Below are 21771 nucleotides of genomic sequence, written 5' to 3'. Positions count from 1 at the left end.
GCCCCTCGCCGAGGTGTACAGGCGCTGCGGACCCGAGGGGCTTCGCCCCAGCCCCAGGCGGGCAAGGGGGGAAGGAGGGTGGGCGGCAGGTGCCGCCGCCTCGGTCGGGCGCCGACGAGCGGCCGTTGTGAGGGGGGCGGGTGGGCTGGGGCGGGTGCCGGCCGGAAGTGACGGGGCGGGCTGATTCACCTGCTGGGCGGTGCGCGCGGGGCGGGGGAGGCAGCCGCCCGTGCCGCCGCCGGGTGCCCGCCAGCTCGCGCCGCGCCATGGAGCCGCCGGCGGCGGTGGTCGTGGTGTGGTCCCTCGCGCTGCTCTGCGCCGCAGGTGGGCGCCGCGCGCAGGTGGAGGGGCGGGGCGGGACCGACGGGGGCGGGGGGGAGGCGGCGGCGGCTCTGTCGGGTCGGGAGAAGGGGCGGCGGGGAGGGCGGCCCCCGGTCACCGGGAGAGCGGCAAGGCGGGCAGCAGCCCTCCGCTGCCCCTCCGCCCGTGCGTGAGGGGCGCTCTGGCTCCCCCAGCCCCTCTCCCGGGCGGGCGTCGCCTGAGGCGCGGGGCGCGCTGCGCGGCCGACCTGGGCTTTGTTCGCCGCTGCCGCCGCCGCTGGGCTCTGCCCCCCTCCCTCCCGGGCAGTGCCCGGCCTGAAGGGGGGCGACCCGCCCCGCGGTGCGCTCCGCCGTGTCCCCGGTGCGTGGCGGGCGGAGCGGCGCGGCGCGGCGGTGCCCGCCCGGTGCCGCTCCCGGCGCCCCGCCGCTGGCTGTGCCCGCTCCCCGGGCCGGCGGCCGAGTGGGCGCCACGCGTGGAAACCGGAGTGAGAAGAACAAAAAAAAAAATTAAATTGAAAAAAATCGAAACCCCAGACCCCAACCGGGCGCAGGGCGCGTGGTACCGCCTCGGTGTCCGGGTCTGACCGCGGGGCGGAACCGGTGCCGGGAGGGGGAGGGGGCGGCGGGGAGCCCTGGCAGCCGGGGTGTCCGGGACCCGGCGGCCCTGGCCGGGCTCTGGAGAAGACGCGAGGGAATGTGAGAGGGGGGGCGGGAGGGGAAAAGGGCTTCGGTGAGATAGATCTGCCCTCGCGTGTTTTTCTTCCCGAGGGGAAACAAAGGAGTAGATACTCTCAAACGGGGAAAAAAAGAAAAAAAACCCAACCAAACCAAACGTGCCCGGGGCTGCTAAACAGCGGGCAAACGTTTTTCATCCTAGAGACGAGGTGTGATCAGGTTCCTGTAACCAGCTCAGTTGGAATGCCACGCTCACGTTTCCTAAAAATACCTTTCAAAAAAAATGAGTTTCCTCTTAAGTTGACCGAACTCGGTGAAGCTGCGAAAGGTAACGAAACGCCTCTGAAGCCTCCGGAGGTTCAGGTTCGCAGCAGCACGTGTGTCGGAGGTGTCAAGAGGGCAGTTTTTGTTTCCTGTTGAAATGTTAATGCCTTTGTTGATGTCATTGCTGTTTTGGGAAATTACTCACGGGATCAAAATTCTATCTCTGTGATGGGATGGTGAACTCTCTCTCCTGCGTGGAAGGACGTTGGTAGTTCTGCATTAACGGCGATTCTCTAAGCAGAGCTGGAAACACGATAGATGCTGTGTAAAAACTGGGAGTTACTAGTGTTTAGTTGATTGGGTTAGCAGTGAAGATTTAGATTGAAAAGCTTCATGTAACTAACGCTGCAAGAAAAGCTTGTTGTGAGTAGAATTATTATATTTACTGCAAGTGAGCTGGATCACTGATAGGATATTAAAGATGATGATACCATAAAGCTAGGAATAATTAATATGCAATGAAATGTAAGCCCAGAACAAAATTTTACACTTCAGGTTTACAGGTGTCTTCAGACTTCACTGTGAAATTGGATGACTTCATGAAGAAAGTAGTATATTTGTGTTTGGATAAAGAATATCTTTTGCGTGGTTATTTGGATGACTGTACCCTGAAAGACACCCACATTTCACAGTCCTCTGAAGGAAATAATTTAATAATCTGTGTATCGTAGCAGTTGATACATCATCTGAGCTTGCTTGTGGTTTTTTCCTCCATGAGATGGAGTTAATAATATTTCTGGGTCTGTGTTGCGGGTAGACATTACTTCCTTTGCTGGGGGAACGGATGTCAGTCGGTTGCTGTTCTCCATAAGGACCAAACTTAGAGGAGGGGAGCTAATTCGTGTGCAGCTGAGTGAAAGCTGCTGATAGTGGTGGATTGTCTAGGTGCTGAAGTCTTTACGGGTATATGGTACTGGAATAATTTGTCATGGTATTTCAGGGCTTGCACTATGTGATATTTTCACAGCTTCCCCCCTTCCCCCCCCCCCTTAGCCTCACTTTCTTTGTTTCGCTACCACTGAATGCAGAGGATTCAAAATAACTGATCCTGTATAAATAAAGAGGCTTCTCTTGACTGTACAAAATGCACCTTCAGCAAGCAATGGAGCTATACCAGTATGTGTTGAAATAAGAAGGTGCTTGGATCCAAGCTCTCCCTTAACCCCATCAGGGGTTTAATCCCTCCGTTAAGGTCAGTTTGTTTCACGGTCATAAATAACTGAATTGGGAACTTCCTTTCCAATGCAGGAAGGGAAGAGTTCATACTTGAGCATTGCAGGGTACTAGGGGAGAACAGTTCTTTTCTGCTCTTTGTAATTAGTAATGAATTAATTCTAGTGGCTGCCTCGGTATTAGGTGGCTGTGCAACTGACAAATAACTTGTGGCAGTTTCGCCTTGCACTGGTGCTTCTGGAAGATTACAACAAAACAAGTTGATGTAGTGAAATTCAGTCTTCCGCTGTCTTGCAGACTTTTGATACAAATTTACACTTGGATGGCTATTTCCGCACTCATAATAGTTTTTCTAATTGTACTAATTCTTCTCTGTCTAAAAATGCACTCTAAGTGTGTGGTGAGTGAGAACGTCATGGCATTTTGTTGTGTATTGTAGTTAAGTACGGTCAGTCATTTGAAGTAGCTGGGGATTCCCAAAATGTGGAAATTCTGTTTAACTTAAGTGAATGCTGTATAGCTGTCATCAGCAAATCCTGGAATAGGGTAATAGAAATGATGTGCCTCTTCAGATCTTGGAATATTTTGTGGAGGTAATTGATATTAAACTGTTTTCCGAAGGGCAGTACAGAATTCTGGTTGGAAGACAAAAGCTCAGTCGTGATGTTAAGTGCTGCCAAATCATTCTGTTAGGTCTTACAGTTGTGTAAACTGGTGAATGTCTGGCATTTTTTTATTAATAAAAATTCTAAGCTTTTCAGAGAGCATGGTCATCTCAAGAGCTAATATAAAGAAAGTATTGCTCCTTGTCAGTGGCACTGAGCACATGTTTGCCTATGCTGTGACTGCAGGGGGACAGCATACGTACTGGTAACTTTTTCCTGGCTATGCAGGGTTGGGGAAATCCTCTCACTCCATTTGGAGCGAATTCAAGTTTGTGTGTGGCTTTAGAAAGCTGAGAATAAATACAGGTGCCTGATTTGTGACCCTCATCTAACAAATAAGGTAGTGACCTATGGTTGTTGTTAAATGTTGAAAAATATGTAACGGCAGAACACAAATTTTCAGTAACTGTGTTAGTATCTGTCTTTGTGTAGGTATAAAAAAAGTGATTACATCTGTGGTGATCCATTTAGCCTTCAGAAGACATGTTACGCAAAATAGTAATGCTGTGCACATAAATGCTCAAATTGAGGGTAAGAGTTTGAGTAGAGTTTTAAGGAAAATAACTAGGCAGGAATTTCTTTAGTCTATAGTGACACATGTTATTGCTGCTCTTGTGGTGGTGTGTGGTGGTGATGTTGTTGGGTTCTTTTTTTTTTTTTTTACACCAGTAGTAGGTAATTTTTTACTACATTGGAATTCTGCAATGTGTGATACTTTAGAATATTAAGCTTTTAAATAAAAATAAAGTTCAGGTAAGCTTTGAGAAAAGTCTGTGGTTATTGCCCCATCATTAAGTGGTATTTATAAAACTTGCAAAAATGTTTCCAATAACATGCATGCAGGAGCAGAACCTAATACGTACCTAGTAAGTCAGCATTGGGTGGCTAGTACATTTTGTCAGGTATGTATAATAAGGAACCTAAGCCCGTTCATGTTTTTATGCGTGCAACAGGATCTTACAGAATCTTAAATTTGAAGAAATTTGACTACCACAGGAGTTAAAAGATCATTCCTACCCCAGTCTCTTAATTGCTAAACCTGGTACGCTTCATCCATTGCAGAGTAATTGTAACTGTATGCAGAGTTCAAGTTATTCTGAAGTGTCTGTTGACATTAAAAGTTACCTGAAGTTTAGGACTCCATTCCTAGGTTTCCTGGATCTTAGTGTTTCAACAAGGATGAAAAACTTTAACTGGGCGTGACTTAATCAACTAGTTACTGCTGTGACAATGACCATTGCAATGACTGAATTGCAGTCATTTTGCCTTAACCAATCTTGTGTTTATCAGAGGTATGTTATGCATTCGGAATGCTGCGGCAAGGATTATTATGGCTCCTCACGTTTGTCTCCTCTGATTGCCCGCTCCAGAGCTGGCTTCCCCTGTGTTCCATCAAACTTCAGCTGCCTGTCTGTCTTCACTTGCAGTGCCTGTCACAGCCTCCTCCAAAGCCGTGTCTGCTTCAGACAGAGATGAAACTACCTCTTCTAAATGACTGGTTTAGCTTCTATTGCTGCTTTACACAAAATATATTGACATATGAGTACTAGCATGCTTTGCTACTGACTCCATTCATGCTTTGAGAAATTCCTCATAAATATCTTTGAATCTGCCTCAGTATCAGAGTGTTTTAAAGCTCATTTGCCACAGTGCCCACGGAGATTTATACAGACTAGGTAACTTGTTTTTGGGGCCAGTATTGTTTCATCATACTTCCTAACTGATCATTTGTTGCTTACACGCATTCGTAAGCTTTTAATGGCAGAGATTCTCTTTTTGCTTTTGTTGCAACCTCTGGTTCGTTTCATGAAGCTTTCAGATGCTGTCTGAAACATTACAAACATGGAGAAGTGTCGACAATTGTGTGATTCACCAGCTTGTAAGAGTGCCCCCCCCCCCCCCCTTACATCAATTTAGTTACTGCTAGCTAAATATACAGTTAGCTTATGCTGGCTCTTCCCTTCCCTTCCCCCCCCCCCCCCCTTTTCAGGGAATTCCTCTTTTTACCAGTTTGCATCTTTCAGGAGATGGTTGTAAGAAGAGCAGCTTCAGCCTGTTGCCGTGAGAGTAGGTGGCAGTGAAGCTGTAGTTCTGTGGAAACCCGTTTTGAGTAGCAGCTTGAACATAAGTAGCCCCTGCATCTTTGCTGGTGATTTCCTTGGCTGTACAACTGCCTGGGTGGTGTGAGTGCGTGGTGAATGGGCCCAAGTTGAGGCTGTTTAAAACTTTCATTGATTTTTTCAACCGGTTAGATTGCAGGATTTGAAACAAGAAAGAATTTTGCCAACGTGTACAGGGCAGGAATGAGTGACAGGAAGGGTGGCAGAAGAGCAGTAGGAGGAAAACCTATTCTGCTTGATCAATATTCTCCCACAGGAGAGAAATCTCTGTATAACCTTGGCCTGGGGGGAGTCTGACAACATTGCTAAGTCAGGCAGTTGGTGGAATGGCTAGATGTTACCTCAAAGATTATTTTAGTATCCTGTTTCGTGTTGTAGGTGGTGTTCATTTGCCTCCACGGTGAGCTCCTTCAGGGGGTTTCAAAGTCCGAAAGATACTAAGTGTTTTTAAGGTCAGTTTTCTACCTGTTCCTCCTCCTAATCCAACCCAATGAGATGGAGTCCTAGTTGTAACAACAGAGAGTCAGCTGGAGCCTCAAACCCACGTGGGTAAAGTATATTGCTATTGAATTTTTTTTTTTTCATGTCACCTGTATATTTGATCATATAATCAAAACTTGTGATGTGATAGAGAGGCAAGATTTGGAGCTTCATTGCCTGTAGGCTGGAGCCATTCACCAGTGCTGTGATGTATTTTAGGTGCTGTTAAGCATCTCAGGTACTCAATGGCCACAAGTTTTGCAGTTGCACTTGCTGCTGTGTTTTTTTAATAGCTATGTTTTTCATGCCCTATAGCTAAAATCTATGCTGAGTATATGGAAAGGTGATCAACAGGAAATATGTGGTGTGTGTAGAATGAAGGATGAGAATTTCATAAATTCACAACTATTTTAACTTGTGCAGAGTAAGTTTGTATGGGGAGTTGAAATGTATGGGGAGTTGAAATGTCGTGTATTCACTGATCCTGCATTCTTCCTTTCAGATGTATTAAGAGCATAAGCTACAAGGAATGTTTCATCTCAGTTGTTCTAAGGCATGCAAAAATAATATGTGTGTGCATATATTTTAAAGCCTCCCTAAATTTTTAAACGACTAGTAAACTTTGTGGCTATTTAGGGTGGATATTCAAATTCTTTGTGTTTATTCCTTTCTTGCTGTTTGTTATTGGGGGGAGGGGGGAACAGAGGGAGTAGCAAAAGCAGGCAGACAGCCACTTCTTTCTGTCATTGTGATGCTTCACCTTTTATTCAAAAAAAACAGCAACAAGAAAATAATCCAAAACCAAAAAATGCAACCCTGTACTACTGAATGAAATAATTTTTGATCTTAACTTGCATGTGCTAGGAAAAAGCATTGCTTGCTCAGTAGCTCGTAAGAGCAAAAACCCCTTTACTCAAGTGAAAATAATATGGCTGCTGCTCAGTTAAGTGTTTGATTGTACTTAACTCCCTGATGCATTGACTGACAGATGTGCCTAACACGTTCACACTGCAAAAGGGCTGCTTTATTCAGTTTCCTTTTAAATGCCATCGAATTGGCGGGGGGGGGAGGGATCCAGTCACGTGACTTGATTGCTTAGTGACTGTGTAAACCTTCAATATCAGTTTGTAATGGCAAGATAAGTGAGATGCAGGGCTAAAAGCAAAAACAACTGGTGCAGTTGATGTAGACTTGGTAGAGGAGAGGCAGGCTTTTGTATGACTAAATTGTGTCAGGATTTGGGTTTTGATTTTTTTGGTGTTTTTTTTTTTTTGCTTTGGCTGAAAAATGTCTTTTATGGTTGGTCCTCATTTAATTTTACACTTCTTAATACTGTTTCTAGATGGTTCCTTAATGGCTCTTTAGTGCAGTCTGAAGGAACAGTTTCCCATTACACCTGGCCCTGTTACAGAAGTAATGCGGTTACATCTGGTGTAGCTTCATGTGTCCGTTGAGGTTGTTGCTACTTCCAGTGATGCTGTCGGGTTCCTTCTTCCCTCGCTCATCGCGCAGCTGCTGCGAAAGTCCATTCAGCTGACACAAAACTTTTTTTTGGAGTATGTTGTTTTCCTGTTGGGCGAGTTCACGAATCCACTCCGCTCCGTGGCTGCGCAGCACTGCCGGCTCCGAGAGCTGGCAGCAGCGTGTGTGGTGTGGGTGCGATGTGACATCGCTCTCTGTGGCTGGGGTTCTCTGGTAGCGTCAGCTACGGCAGCCTCGCAGCTCTTCTGGCTCTGGCTTTGCGCTCCTGCCGCTTACCTTGTGCTCAGGGACTCTCCTTCAGAGAAGCCCACCTGGAGAGAAAAAGCAAAACTTGTTATGCAGTGTCAGTTTTCAGAGGAGTCAGCTAGCTGTCCTGGGTTTCTGCCTTTTTGCATGCAGTGCTGTACGGGCGTAAAGGGAGGTGACGGGATCAAACCTGAGGATGAGAGGGCAGGACCTCAGCAAATCCAAAGCGTTTTAGTTGTCATTCCCTTGATACTGCACGTTGAATTAGGTTGTGCTGGATCATTTCAATGTGACCAAGCGTTAAAACTCTGACTTCATAGTGATCTTCTGTAGATGTTGGGCTAAACAGTACTAATGTGCTTAAAATTAAGATTAATCCTAATTTTTGTAACAATATCCCCTTCCCCTTTATGTCGCCCTCCCCCAAAAGCGTATCCTTTCCTTCAGTAATGAGATACAAATGCTGCCTCTCTCAACTTGATAAGCACGTCCCTCTCGAGCAAGGTCATCAACTGCTGCAGTTGCTAGGATACTCGGCTGGTGACATCGGGTTTAGCAACAAAAAAGCTTAAAGAATGTGCTGAACAAGTAAGGAGCACAAGGACAGTTGTAAAAGGAGAGGGATGTCGGATAGAATCTGAAGGCAAAGGGGATGTCAAGGAAGAGCAAAAGTTGTGGGGAACAAAAAAGTAAAAGATCAGTAAAGCTTTCACCTGTGATTTTTAGGTTTTCTGAGCTGCGTAACTATTCCAGCTGATCCCAGTGAACTGTGGTTGGGAGTGGAATTAGGTTCATGCTATGTATTTGCAGGGTTGGGGTTATTTGTAGTTCTATTTATGAGGCTGTTAAAGTGAAGATTTTTTTTTTTTTTAATTGGATTGGGAGGATGAGTAACTTCTAACTCAATTGTGGAGTAGTTTTTAAACTGGGACATGGGTATGCAACCCTACATGAGTGAGAGCTAGTAATTCATTTAATGCTGTTTGAGGACATCCAGACTGAAAGCTTCCCCCCCCATCTTTGAAGTATGCTTAGCCTGTTTCGTGTTGATATAGGGTTCTTTTTTTTTTGTGTGTGTGTGTGGTTTGACAGAGTATTTGTGGATTCACGTGAACTCTGATAGATACTCAGTAACTTAACGGTTACTGTTGGAGTATTTTGTCAGATTTTTTCAGGCTAGGCCAATGCAGGATTGCTTTAGCTTTGCCTGCTGTTCAAAGCCAGATCACTTTAAGATGGTGTTTGTGGTATTCCAAAGGGGAATAGGTCTTTTTGAGCTGTTCTGGAGAATTTGTGACAGTAGGGTGGCAAAACTTCAGTTTTTGGAACTGGTCAGATTTTGGTGGTTGCTGAAAACCATGTTTCTTCTGTGACTCTGCGGGTCAGACAGTAGAAAGGAATAGAAGACTTAGTAGTGGAGTGCTCTTTAATTGTGGAAGCAGATGAAATGAGAGAAGTCACAAATGGGCAGGGAGAAAGTAAATCCATGATTTGAAGAAGTAATGGCACACTGGTTACTCTAAGGGTAAGTATAGCTGGGAGACTTGGACCAGTAAATGTGCCTCAGAAAAGTGGTGCTTCCTCCCCGGTTGCTCAGAGGATGTGAAGTTTGGAAATACAAACCCACTGTCACGAGACCCAGCAGCAGCAGAGCTGACTATCCAGATTGTAGGACTTTACCAGGCTTAATCTGATATGCATTTTTTTTCCGTAGTTTTCTTTAAATGCTCCTGCTGTTCCATCAGCCTTCTCTTTGGAGCTTATGGCAGAACCTGCCTCCATGCACAGAAGTCTTTTAGCTGCACCATCTGTGGAAAACATGTCCTCAAAACTTAGCCAGACCAGAGCTCTGGGAGTTTGGTCACTCAGCTTCATTCTGCTATTGGTAAGGCAGCTGAGATGAAATGTGAAAGAGAGGGATTTAAAATCTTACCTCTACTAACACGCAAGCATCCATATAAAACTCAAGCTCTTTTCTCCAAAAATTGCTTTGTGGATTTAGTTTCCTGAACTATTTTTATATTTAGTCTGTGACTAAATGGACTAGGAAGGAGGAGACAGTGTCTGGAGCAAGAACTCGGAGCCAGATCTCTTCTTTTCTAGGTGAGTGCTTTTATTCCTGGTTTGTCTTTACTTTCTCTGGCTCCATAAACTGTATCTTCTCTGCACAGTAGAAGGGCTTCACTAAGGTGTGTGACTCTGTTTAGCTTAGAGAACGCTATCCTGGGAGGTATGAAATGCAGGTGTGAACATTTTTTCTGTGAATGTTAAGTCTTTGTCTTTGGGGATTAATCAGTGTTCTGCCTGGTGAATTTTTTTTTTTTTTTTGACCTTTGGGGGTTGCACAGGTAAAGCTAGGATTCAGTTCGTGGTGCAGCCAGTTACAGTAAACTGTGGCAAAACAGCGTAAGCAAACTCTGTAGCTTGTGGCTGTCTTGGCTGTGCTGATGTGACTCAGCTCCTAGGTGCTGTAAAAATCACTAAAATGAGTAATATCAAATATTATTTTCCCTCTGTTGTTGCAAAGTCAACTTTTAATCCACTTAATTAGCAGCACCCTGCCTAACGGAGGCTTGCTTTGGCATCATTTGAGGTTTCTGAAGTTTTGTGTAGTGAGGAGGCAAGAGAAGATTGTGAGATGGTGGCTTGTGGGGATTTCAGCCAGTAAACACTGGGATGTCTCCCTCAGCTAGGCACTCCTCAGTGCGTGCCTACCTACCTTGGTGTGTACTCCCAGCTCTCCAAGGGTATGATTTTAAGTCGTCTTGCTGCGTTCTACAGGGCCTTATTTCAGAAATGCAGTTTTGAAATAAGGTGTTGTACGACTTTGAGTGGGGGTGGGAAAGGGAAGAGTTGGGGAACTTTGCTTTAAAATGTTTTTAGAGCTAGCTGAAAAAGTAGATTAACTGTGTATGAGAGGTGTATTCAGAAATAAAATGGGGATGGTGGGGAGGTGGTTCTTGAGACTGAAGTCTGTCAAGTGAAAAGATTGGATCACAGCTGCATCTATAATCTATATTTGAAAGAAGAGTCAAAGCTGAAGAGTCTGAAGTGAATTTTATAGCTTGTATCTCTCAAAGCACTAACATGCATTTCTGCTTGTCATTGTTATTTACTTCTTAAGGCATAAGGCCTCACTGTGTGAAGAAAAGCCTTTATGTGTTTGCAGCCATTCGTTGTTTACATGCGGGTATTGGCAAACAGGATGGTTTTTGGAGAGCCTGCTGGTAAAGTTGAAGTACTGCGCAAGTGCAGATTGTGGATGGATCACGTATGGCTTTCAGTGCACCAAAATCTCTGAGCTCGACTCTTACCCTGTGTAGAAGTAGTCTGTGCATCTTTGCAGTTGTGCTCCTTCGTGACTGCCGTTTCAGACATCAGTCTGAACCTGGCAGCAGTCCTGCCTTCGTGGTGCATTGCCCTTGCTCCTGCCCGCTCGGCGTATGGCAGCTGCCATAGCTTCTGCTGCTCCCACTTGCGCTGTTCCTCCCCTCTTACCCATTTCGGGAGGGACTGTGCCCCATGGCTTATGTAATGCTGCTGTAACGCAGCGCTGTCCGATGGCAGGAATGTTCATCACGCCAGGTTTAAATTTACGCTTAAGTTGGTGTAAGCCAGCAATCCAGAATTTCAGTGTATACTGAATTTTTAACTTTATTTCATTTAAATTAGAAAATACTAAATGCATAAATAATTAATCTAATGAAAAATTGCGTTCTGTTATTTGTTAGTAGATATGACAGCTCTGTATCTGTCTTGGAATGGAGAAAGCTTTGCTCCATTTTAATTTTTCATCTGCTTTCTGTGTTAAAGATTCTTTTATACTAATTCTGTCAAAAGTTTCATTTTCCCTAGGTTGTTATGTAAAATACTAATAATGTAGTTTGATAAGCTGTGTTCCACTAGAGTGGTGTTTGAAGGTATGTGCACATAGTCAGAAGGAAATAGTTTCTCTGAAGATGGTGTACTACTTTGCACCCCTTCAGAAATCATGCAGAAAACTTCTTCAGTCATGCAGATACAGTTTGCAATGCTGTTTAGGGTCAATTTACCAGAGAAAGAGTATTTTAATTTCACATGAAGAAACCTAAATCTGAATGCTCAGAATCCAAGATGTGTATTGACCCCTTACCTTCTTCTGATATAAATTTTTATAAGGGCTAATACCATCCTGCATTGAGGGGTGGTACTTGTCTCTTGTCACCCAGTCACAAAGGTTCGTTCTTCTATTTGTCCCAGCTGAACATGGCATGTATTCTCCTTGCAAAATATTTGGGGAATGATGTACATGCATTTGGACCAATTGCACTTCTATGTTGATGGTTTTCAGTTGTTTTTTGAGAATCTGTTGCATGCTTCTGAGTCTAAGCTTTGCGGCGATTTGTTTGCTGCAATTAAAAAGCAGATATTTTAATGCTAAGCATCTTTGAATAAGTGGGATAACTGACTTGAGGAAGCATCATCTTTCTGGTGTGTTAAAAAGTCTGAAAAAGTTGTGAAATTTTATCTGTGAAACCCTACTTAACAAAACAAATACAGATCTTCAGTCAGCTTGATAAAATGTCTGCCTGTCACATACTGGCAGGTAGATGCCACAGTTGATCCACTCATGTTTTGAGGAGCATACTAGGAGAGTGAAAAGAAATTGAATCTTCCTGATTTGAGTGGAAACTGAAGGAGGTAGGGCTCGGGAGAGCCTGGAGAAAATGTCGTCACTACGTGTGTTGGCTTCATATAGGTTTTTAATGCTGTTACAGAATTATTTGTGTTTGATGTGACCTCAGTCATCCAACCTTCTGCTCCAAGCAGAGTCAACATGGAGTACTTTGGTCTTGTTTGTGTCAGCTGTCACTAAATCACTTGTCCTGTTTTCATTTTTGAATCTTTCCTGCTCATGTACTAGCAGAAGCTTTTCATGTTGCACTGAAGTCCCTTGCTTCTTTCAGTTTTGGTTGGGTTTTGACTTTCCTAGCAGGGATGCTGCATGCCTGGGCAATACTTCTGTATTCCTCCCTTGGTAGTCTGTTCTCGCTTCCTCTTCCTTAGGCCTAGCTGCTGATTGATCTGCTTATTTTCCTGAGTGTTGGGGTGTGCTTTTCATGTGGTTAGAAGCAGTTGTTCTTAAATACCCACCAGCTTTCTTGAGCTCTTTTGCCTTTCAGAACTAGATTCCGCAGAATTCTACGTATTACGTAAGTCAGCCTGTCCTGCTGAAGTGTGGGTTCTTTACTGCATGTGCCTTCCTCACTCCTCTCAGGATTTTAAAATCTGCTGTTTAAGTCAAGGCTGCTGTTGATCCCATCCCCAGGAAGTTCTTCCTTTTTTTTTTGTTGAAAGCAGTTCCAAGAAAGTGTCAAATGCTTTGACCCATTTAGCTTCTGTTTTTTCCCCCTGAAATCTTCCAGAAGCCTCCTAGGTCATTTGTGTCCTGCTGTGTTGCCCTTCCAGTAGATGTCAGGGAGGTTAAAGTTTCCCACAATAACCAGGATCTTGGATTTTAGAGACTTTATGGAATTGCTGAAATAGACTTTATCTGCTTTCTTACCCCGATCAGGTGATTTGTAACAAACTTCGACTGTGATGTTGCCTATATGGACCTCTCCTTTAATCCCGACCCACAAGCTCTCAACCAGCCTGTTGTCTGTCCTGTAGAACAGCTTTTTGTGTTCCAGCTGCTGCTTCAGGTGGAGGGCGATTCACCTGCTGTTCTTTCCTTCCTGGCTTTCTTAAAGCCTGTATGCATCCGTGACAAAGCTCCAGTTGTGTGAGCTGTCCCACATGTCTCAGTTACTCCGGTGTCCCTTCATTCCCTTAACCACAAACTTCTATTGCCATTCCCTGATAGACCTCTCATGTAAAGTGATTTTATAAATCACCAGATTTGATGAGAATGTTCCTAACCCACTTTGTCAAGAGGATTCCATTTCTAATTTAACAGCCTTTGTTTCTTGGGGGTACTTGTGGCCAAAAAAATTAAAACACTGCCTGCAGTGAGTTGTTAACTTGCAGGATGTGTCTGCACAAGCCTTTTCCCCTTCACATGAAAGAGCAAGGAGAACAAATGTCACCTGGGATCCCATGTCCTTCTTTGCCCCTGGAGTTTTCTAGTCGTTCTTGATTTGCTCCAGGTCTCCTTTTGTTAACAGCATGGGTGCCTGTGTGAGTAGGTAATAGTAGTAGTGGGGGGCGGGGGGGACAAAAAAGGCAATAGTGTTATAATAATAAAGGGTAGTAGTTTAACGGTTAATAGTCCAAGGGTCAGAGTGCCCTTGGCAGTCTCTCTAACACCCGGAATCTGTCCAAACCTCCTTCACCAGCATATCTGGCAGCAAATGTGGGTGTCTCCTCTGCAGAAGGGAATAGCCAACGAATAGTACCTGCCACTCCCTTGTGTCACTAATGCTTAGTTCAAGCCCAGCTAGCTCTGACATCTACCTTAATCGAGATGCTTGCTGCTTCTGCCTGTCATTCGAATGTTAACAACAAAAAAAATAAAGTGGAAAACAGCTTTATATGCTTGTGTTCTTAAGGTAAGAAAGAGACTGTGGAGCACAAGTATAGTAAAAATGAGGTGTTGGGAGATGTGCAGTAAGAAAGTAATTGAGATTTATGAAAAATTTGTGAGACTTAGAAGGCTCAGACCAATGGTTGGGTACCTCTCGTGTCAGCTAATGTGTGCTGTGAGCTTCACATGCAGGAATGACTGTTGAGAGCTATACTGAGCCTCATGTGCTTCATCTTCCATTGACATGTTTACGTGCGGTCAATGTGCATGAATGTACTACTCACTTAAAAAGTTTCAAGGTTTGTAACAATCTTCTGTGTGGGATAAATTTCCAGTGAGTTGGGTTCTGCTTTTATTTGGCTTATGGTTACTGTGTTGTTTCGTATGTTTGCATCAGAGAAATTAATACTGTAGTAGAAGCTCATACTGAACTACTTGCTATTTATGGCTTTTGAAGCACTTCAAGCAAGCTGCCATGTGATAGGCAGGTCTATTGGGGCCTCTTTTCCTAGGATTGTGTCTCTGAAATGTAGTACTTCCAGCCTTTAACATATTTTTTCTTCCCTATTCCCAGTGTCCCTTTCTCACTGTTCTGCCATCTGAACAAGAAACGGTTTGTGTACTGTCCACTTGAAATCATGCTCTCATGGAGTTGTCTGGCAATGAAGAGGCAAGAGGTAGTTGAATAGTCTGTATGCTTCTTAGCTGTGTCAGAACAAATGAACATCTTTAGGGACTTATGGTTGCACTGGGCTGTTACTTCTGCTTTGGTATTTGTTTGAAATTTTCAAAGATGAACAAGTAATGGCAAAAGAGAGAGAGAAACAAAACATGGACTGTAGAAGTCCCATTTGTTTAGACAATTAGTAAAAAAAATGAACATACGAATACTCATCTGTCCATTTTTTTTCGGCCATGTTGTGTGTTTTGGCAAGTGTCAACTGAAAATTGGAGTTTTTATACTTTTTAGTAGTACAGCCATGTCGTAGCATCTTCAAAGTATGAATTCTGTTACCCACTACCCACTGTGAAGAGGCAGACATCATTGTTTTCCTCTTACCTGAGTTACTGAACACTTTGTGAAATCCTCAGCAGGTCCCCTCGTGAGGACGGGAAAGAAAACGTGTTCTGTGGTCATCTGTTGTAGAACTTCAAATGGCAAAGTAACTGTTACGGGAGCACAAGTACTGCTTCACTGTTTAACTCTTGCTTTTTATTTCCCAGGTTATAGACTTGAGGCTGTTAAGGAAGTAACATCGTAGTGTACTTCATCATTCACTAAACTGTGTTTGACATCCCATCTCAATTCTTTAATACAGTAAAATGAAAACGCAGAAATGCAGTTGGGACGTGAACATGAGAATATTGTATTACAGCTCCCCGATGAGACAGTGCAGGGGAGGGGAGCAGAAGAGTGTGGAAGTCACTGAAAAACAGATTAGGAATTTGTGTTCTTTGCTACTGTGCTTTATGAAACCATGAATGTACTCTGAATTTGCCCATTTCTGCAGATGATGTCTATAAGACAGTAGTAATACTGTCTTTGTATGTGCAAAGTTAACCAAACTTAAGTAAATGCTGTAATATATTTCACTAGTCAAATGACCTTTTTAAGAGATTAAGAATGGCTAGTTTTACACTTGGAAATCTGAAAGGATCATTTAGAAGGGGTTTGCATCTGTGGCAAGTCAACTGGTATTCGTGGAGATCGGTATGATTTAGGAAATAGTATTAATTCAGCCTAGTAGCAGAGAATTAGTTGCTCAGATATGTTTACTATGGTCAAAGTAGAGGCGATACAAACCTTTTAGAATTATCTTCAAAAAGATGTACATGCGTTGGTAAGAAACATTGCACCTACATCTTTTTTGTACCTCAAACTGATGTTTCTTCCTCTCCTCCCCTCCTCTTATAATACCATGAATGGTAGGAAGCAAAATAATCCTACCTAATTGGTATGTTTGTAATTAAAATTTGTGAAGGTCTTTCCTTGCAGGCTTTTGTCTGGAATTTAGTATGTCAGGTGCTTTCTCTTTCTCAATAATTATATATATATATATATTTTAATAGCTGTTAAAGATCCCTTTGTTTTGGTACTTTGTGTTGGCATCAGGAGGAGAATCCAAAGACTTCATGCAGAGCAAAATTTTAGTAAGGTAGAAGGATAGCTTGTGCAGTCTGATCTGCTGCAGAAATGTACCACAGCTTCTCTGCTATATGGAGAAGTGCAAGTTAGATAATAACTTGAGCTAGCCCAGAAGGCAAGTTAGAGCATAAACGCGCTGTTTATAATAATTTTTAATTTTATTTCATCTGAGGCTAGGATTCTACAGATGCACCAGAATGATCTGTCTTCTCACTGGCTACTCTTCTTGTGGCCTTGCATCTGTTGTGGCTGTGCTAACATCTCTGTGACTGTCTAGCTATGATGAGCAGCAACCTACACACATGAAATGACTGTGAAAATCTTGAGTTTGGTACCCAGCAAGGTGGACAAAACTGGGTACACAAATGCCAAACCTGTTTCCCTAACAAGCAAAGTGAGCTTTCCACTTCCTGACTGCGATGTACAGGTCTACACACTTGATGAGTGAAGCCTATGTTTGTTTAAAAAAAAAGGGGGAGGGGGATCTTGCTTCAGGCCTTTTGAGTAAGTCTGTTTGGGTCACTATATAGATTCTTTTTCAGGGCTGAATTGAGGAGTATTTGTTGTTTGGAAACATGTTCTGCTTAGGGGCACGCAGATAAGGATTACACAGCCTTTTTTGAGGAGTAAGACAAGCAGAAAGGGCATACAAATCTTAAAAAAAAACTCACTGAGATTTTTGGAAAGGATTCATTTGTCCACTCCCTGTAGATAAAAGAGCCCCTCAAGGCAGAGTAACTTAACTTGATCTAACCCAGGACTTCACAACAATTCTGTCCATCCTGGCAGACTTTGTCACTATTCCATGCATTCTTTTTACAGTGGGGGAGTCGTGGTAAGGGGGTTATCTAATAACTTGAAAAACCTGCTGCTGAAAATTTTTGGTTTAGCTTTGTATGGGACTTGAATGGTACAAAAAATTTTTATTGTTTGAAAGATGTAACTACCTGTTGGATATGATTCCAAATGAGCAGTACATGACTTCGCATTGAGTTCAGTAACACACTGCACAATCACTTAAGCAGTGACAAGTATGACTGGTGGTATGACTTCTGTACAGGAAAGGTGTATATCATGGATTTGAATGTAAACCAAGATGTAATAGAATACTTATGGTGAAAACTGCACATGAATTCTTTTTAAAACATAAAAATATATTTTTATAGGTCTAACAAGAAGCCTGAGTATAACTTCAGGTGACCAATCAACGTTTGAAAAAGCACAAGGAGAGAAAGTTACATTGCCATGTACTTTTGTACTCTCAGAAGATGATGAGGGCCCACTAGATATTGAGTGGGTATTGATACCGGCAGATAATCAAAAGAAGGAACAAATAGTAAGTACAGACTTTTTTTGGACAGTGTTAATTCAGTTGATTAAGTTGACAAGTGAACTTTGTTACTGTCTTTTTAAACTTCCACCTTTTCAGATTGGGATGCTTGTGGTCTTAAATTACTTTGAAGCACCAGTCATATGAAATATAGTGGAAGTTTTGGAACAGCAGATGAAGTGTGAAAAGTGAACAAATTTCTCACTATAAACTTGTCTTCTAGAGAAAAACTCTTAAATTAAATGCTCTTCAATTCCAGAAAACGTACTATGCTTTTGTACCTGCATTATTTTCCTGATTGAAAACGGATTTATGAAGATTTAATTTTAAATATATTAACTCTTTCCTTTCTGTGGAAGCTTTATCAAGAAGATGACTCCTTTTAGTAGACAGGTTTTGCAGAATGAAATTAGAGCAATTTTAAACAGTTTTCTTTCAGTTAGAAGTCAATGCTGACATACTGCTCCTTGGGCAGGTGTTTGGTTGGAATATTTGTTAGAGTGCTGTGTGTGGTGGTATTGAAGATTGAGATATTTGGCTCTGTCATACTTCTGGGATTTTTAAAACAGTAAAAAAGAACTGTCAAGAATCTTAAGATACCAAGTTATTTTGAATGTTTACATGCCAAGTGGATTTCTGAATTGTATTTCTTTTTTTGTAGATAATTATGTATTCTGTAGACAGGATTTATAATCGTTATTATGCTGCTATGACTGGGCGGATGCAGTTTACTAATCCTGATCCCAAATTTGGTGATGGTTCGTTGGATATCCTGAATTTAAAGTCAGCAGACACTGGCACGTACCAGTGCAAAGTGAAGAAGGCTCCTGGAGTTCAAAGCCAGAAAATACAGTTGACTGTACTTGGTAAGATTATGCTTTTCTTGAATTTTCAGTGACATTTTTTATGTGTTTATTCCATCCTGTCTTTGATGTCTGAAATGAAAACTTCTGTTAAGCAAAGTCATACTGAATCTATGATGATGCATCAATTATTGAGGCTTTGGGAGGGGTGGACATCAGTCTGTTCTGGGGGAATGAAGGGAATAATATTCAGAATAATGAGCATTTAAAAAAATTCTATGCCTGGCTTGTATTTCATATTTTTCCGTGCATAGAAATGGTTTGTTGCACAAGCTTTGTTTAGCAAAACAGACTGACCTAGCAGAACACAACTAGTAAGCATTTTGATTGGGACTGTTGTTAATTCAATGATACTTTGTTTATTAGTAAAGCCAGCAAGAACTAAATGTTCCATTGAAGGATCACAGGAGATTGGAAAAGACGTTACCTTGAAATGTGTATCACAAGAAGGATCCCCACTTTTGTCTTATGACTGGAGGAGGGTATCTGGCACACAGGAACTTCCTGCCACTTCCACGCTAAGTACTGTCAAACTTATTACTCTGAAGTATTTAATAAAGATTGCATTCGTATTTTTGGCTTATCTTGACTTGTGACCGTCTCATGCTTATTATTAGTATAGTGTAGTCAAGATAAGTGTTACTTCTGCCCTCTCACTGGGTAATAAAACTGACTTTGAAACAAGTTGGGTTTTTTCTTAATATAATGTTAGAAAATGTTTCAAGCCTTAAATTGAGATTCTTACCGTTAGGCTACAGAATCGTACTCACCCATGCCTGAGTTCTCTTGCTTGCTGATGTTGGCTGCTTTTGTGCTCAAGTGGACAGCAGGGAAGAGTCAGAACAGAGTCTAGATTAGTGGTTAGAGCTTCCTACTTCAGGGAAGTGGAGATTAAAGTTTTAATTTTATTAGAGATTGAACTGAGGTCTTCACTTCCTGATCAAGTGACAGAACTTCTTGCTTGAAAAGGGGTACATGTCTTTAGAGAAAAAAACTTGTCAAGAATAACAGAGAAGAAAAGGCTTACCCTCTTTGTACAAGAGCTGACATACAGGAAAGAGTTGTATATTCTGAATTTTGGCTGATGGATTCCAAATTATTATAGTGGTGGTATTGGATTTTTATTGTGAGAACTTCATTATAGAAGAAGAATAATTTGTGGGTTTTGGCTTTGTGAAAGTTATTCTGAAATATTTTTTGGAAGAGTACTGCTGAGTACCTGTTCTTTTTGATGATCTTTGTAGTTATGAAAGCCTTAAACTTTGAGATGGTGGAGTTTCCTTGTAGATGAAGTAGTTTAAGAATCTACTTATAAATAGGCATATTTTAACTCTGGTTGTGTAGGACTTATGGCACAAAGTGGTATCATGTTTCTAAGTGTAGCTGAAGTGGATGTCTAGGGGAGAGAGAATAAGTTGTGTTGTTCTTGTCCTCGTAGGTGTCCCCTCGCCTCCTGTAATTTATGCCTCAGGAATTTCAGATGTAGTTTCAGTTTAATTGATTCAAAACAAACAAAAATTGACTTCTATGAACTTCTCCAGTTTCCTTTGAACTTTTGTAGTCAGTTAGAATCTCTAATATCTTAGAACACAGCTCTCTTGATGAGCTACATATGAAGAACCTCATACTGTTCTTCCTTTTGAACTTGCCTCCTGGTAGTTCTGTTTTATACCTCTTATTTCTTGTTTTGACAGTGAGCAGTTGTTCACTAATGTCCTTCTCTGTACCACTCAAGCTTGTGTTGTTATGCCCCTTCTTCCGTGACATCCCAAATTTGTCTCATGGTCACAAAAAAATCAATTAACAAGATTAGTGCTGGACAAGAATGAGTGTAGAAGTATGCAGAAGTGGCATGTAACTTGATAAAACAATGTTTTGTTTGGGCTCGTGAATGTGAGTTTGGGGACACTGAACATGTTCTCAAGAATCTAGACACTGCCTAACTTGTTCAGTGGGAAGAGCTAAGTATTTCTGTGATGCGTTGTTCCTGTGATGTAGTCTCCTACACAGCTGATGGCAAATCTATTTGCAGTTAAAGCATGCAAGCTAATCGAAGTCCATGTAGTAGAATCTCACGAAGATACCTGTCAATGGATTTGAAAGCCATGGGGGGAATATTCTTTGTTTTCACTGATTGTCTCCTGCTGCTGTCAGCATAGCTAGACTTAATTGGTCACTATCGGAGTGCAGCTTTCAAGTTAGATCCATCTCGTGTTGAGCATGGGTTCTACAGGCATTTGAGCTGATTGTGTAGAATAGGTTTAGAGAGACAGAAGAGAAGGAGGTACTTCTGGGGTGTGGTTAATCTTTTGTATTTTAGAATTCTATGTTAGGATGAGAGAATTGGCCATTATAAGCAGCTGTTCCTATCCATTGACAGAGCGATTAGTCTGTAGGCTTTAATCTATTCCACAACATTTGACTCTGGTATTTTTAACAAAGTGAAAGACTTTTACAAATAATTGTATTTTGCAGATGACAGACTTTTGTTTGGATGTTGTTAATATGTCATTTTTTTAGTTAAGACTTCATGTATGTGATGGATTAGTAATTCTGTGGTGTTGAACATGGAATTAAACTTTGGAAAATGGTAAACCTCTACCTTTTATTGTTTGTAGATAAAGACACAGGGGAACTTCTCTTGAAAAATGCCTCTCGAGACTATTCTGGTATATACAGTTGTGTTGCCGCAAACAGAGTTGGCACCGATGAATGTTCTGTTGAGCTGAATGTCACCCCCCGTAAGTGTTTGCTGTGTAATCATCACAGTGTTTTGTGTATTAAGACTTGAATAGTCTTGTTTCTCTAAACTCCTAAAAGTTTAAAAAATTAACCTTGTTGTGTTACTGATGGTTGCCACTTCAAGTCTTTACTTCCCAAAACATTGCTTTTTATGCAGAAAGCTGTAGCTCTTACTATTGTTTTAAATGCACAATTGAAGCATACTCTCTCTGATTCAGTGATATACTGCTAACCTGGATCATGTGGAAACATACTGTGTTTAATGTTGAGTTAAGAGAAAAGAAGTTAGTCTTATAAATTTGACACTTTACAGACAGTGTTGTTATTTGTCTCTTTTAGCTATAAATACAGCGGGTATAATTGTTGGAGCTATTGTAGGAACTCTGCTGGGTCTTTCGGTGCTGACTTTTCTCATCTTCTGTTGCTGTAAGAAACATAGAGAGAAGAAATATGAGAAAGAAGTACATCATGATATCAGGTAACGACATGTCTCTAGTTTGAGCAGTATTATTTGAAAATTAACTTTTAAACATGTATTTCTGCAAGTAAGATACTTAACAGTTGAGATTTCTGTCTTAATCTGTAAAGCTTATTAACATGCTAACAGCTTGTCAGAGAACTTTTTGTTTTAAATATGGTGTAGGTGGTAGCCATTTCTAATTAGTAATTAGGGTTTTTTAAATTTAATCAGTAAAGATTT

At 42.0% G+C, this 21771-nt stretch overlaps 1 protein-coding gene across 2 annotated transcripts in view; it reads left to right on the top strand.

Annotated features, from left to right (window-relative positions):
• Window positions 1-218: 218 nt before the first annotated feature.
• Window positions 219-21771, top strand: part of CXADR (CXADR cell adhesion molecule) — a 36770-nt gene continuing 15217 nt past the window's right edge. For both annotated transcript variants that reach the window (XM_075433634.1, XM_075433625.1), the window contains exons 1-6: window positions 219-324; window positions 17303-17472; window positions 18128-18332; window positions 18696-18851; window positions 20948-21070; window positions 21411-21549. In XM_075433634.1, coding sequence (XP_075289749.1) covers window positions 267-324; window positions 17303-17472; window positions 18128-18332; window positions 18696-18851; window positions 20948-21070; window positions 21411-21549 — 851 coding nt within the window. In that variant the 5' untranslated portion in view covers window positions 219-266. The remainder of the gene's footprint in view (window positions 325-17302; window positions 17473-18127; window positions 18333-18695; window positions 18852-20947; window positions 21071-21410; window positions 21550-21771) is intronic.

The sequence above is a fragment of the Opisthocomus hoazin genome, chromosome 1 (genome assembly GCF_030867145.1).
Source record: "Opisthocomus hoazin isolate bOpiHoa1 chromosome 1, bOpiHoa1.hap1, whole genome shotgun sequence".
Classification (NCBI taxonomy): Eukaryota; Metazoa; Chordata; class Aves; order Opisthocomiformes; family Opisthocomidae; genus Opisthocomus; species Opisthocomus hoazin.
This window is presented reverse-complemented; position numbering and strand designations above follow the sequence as displayed.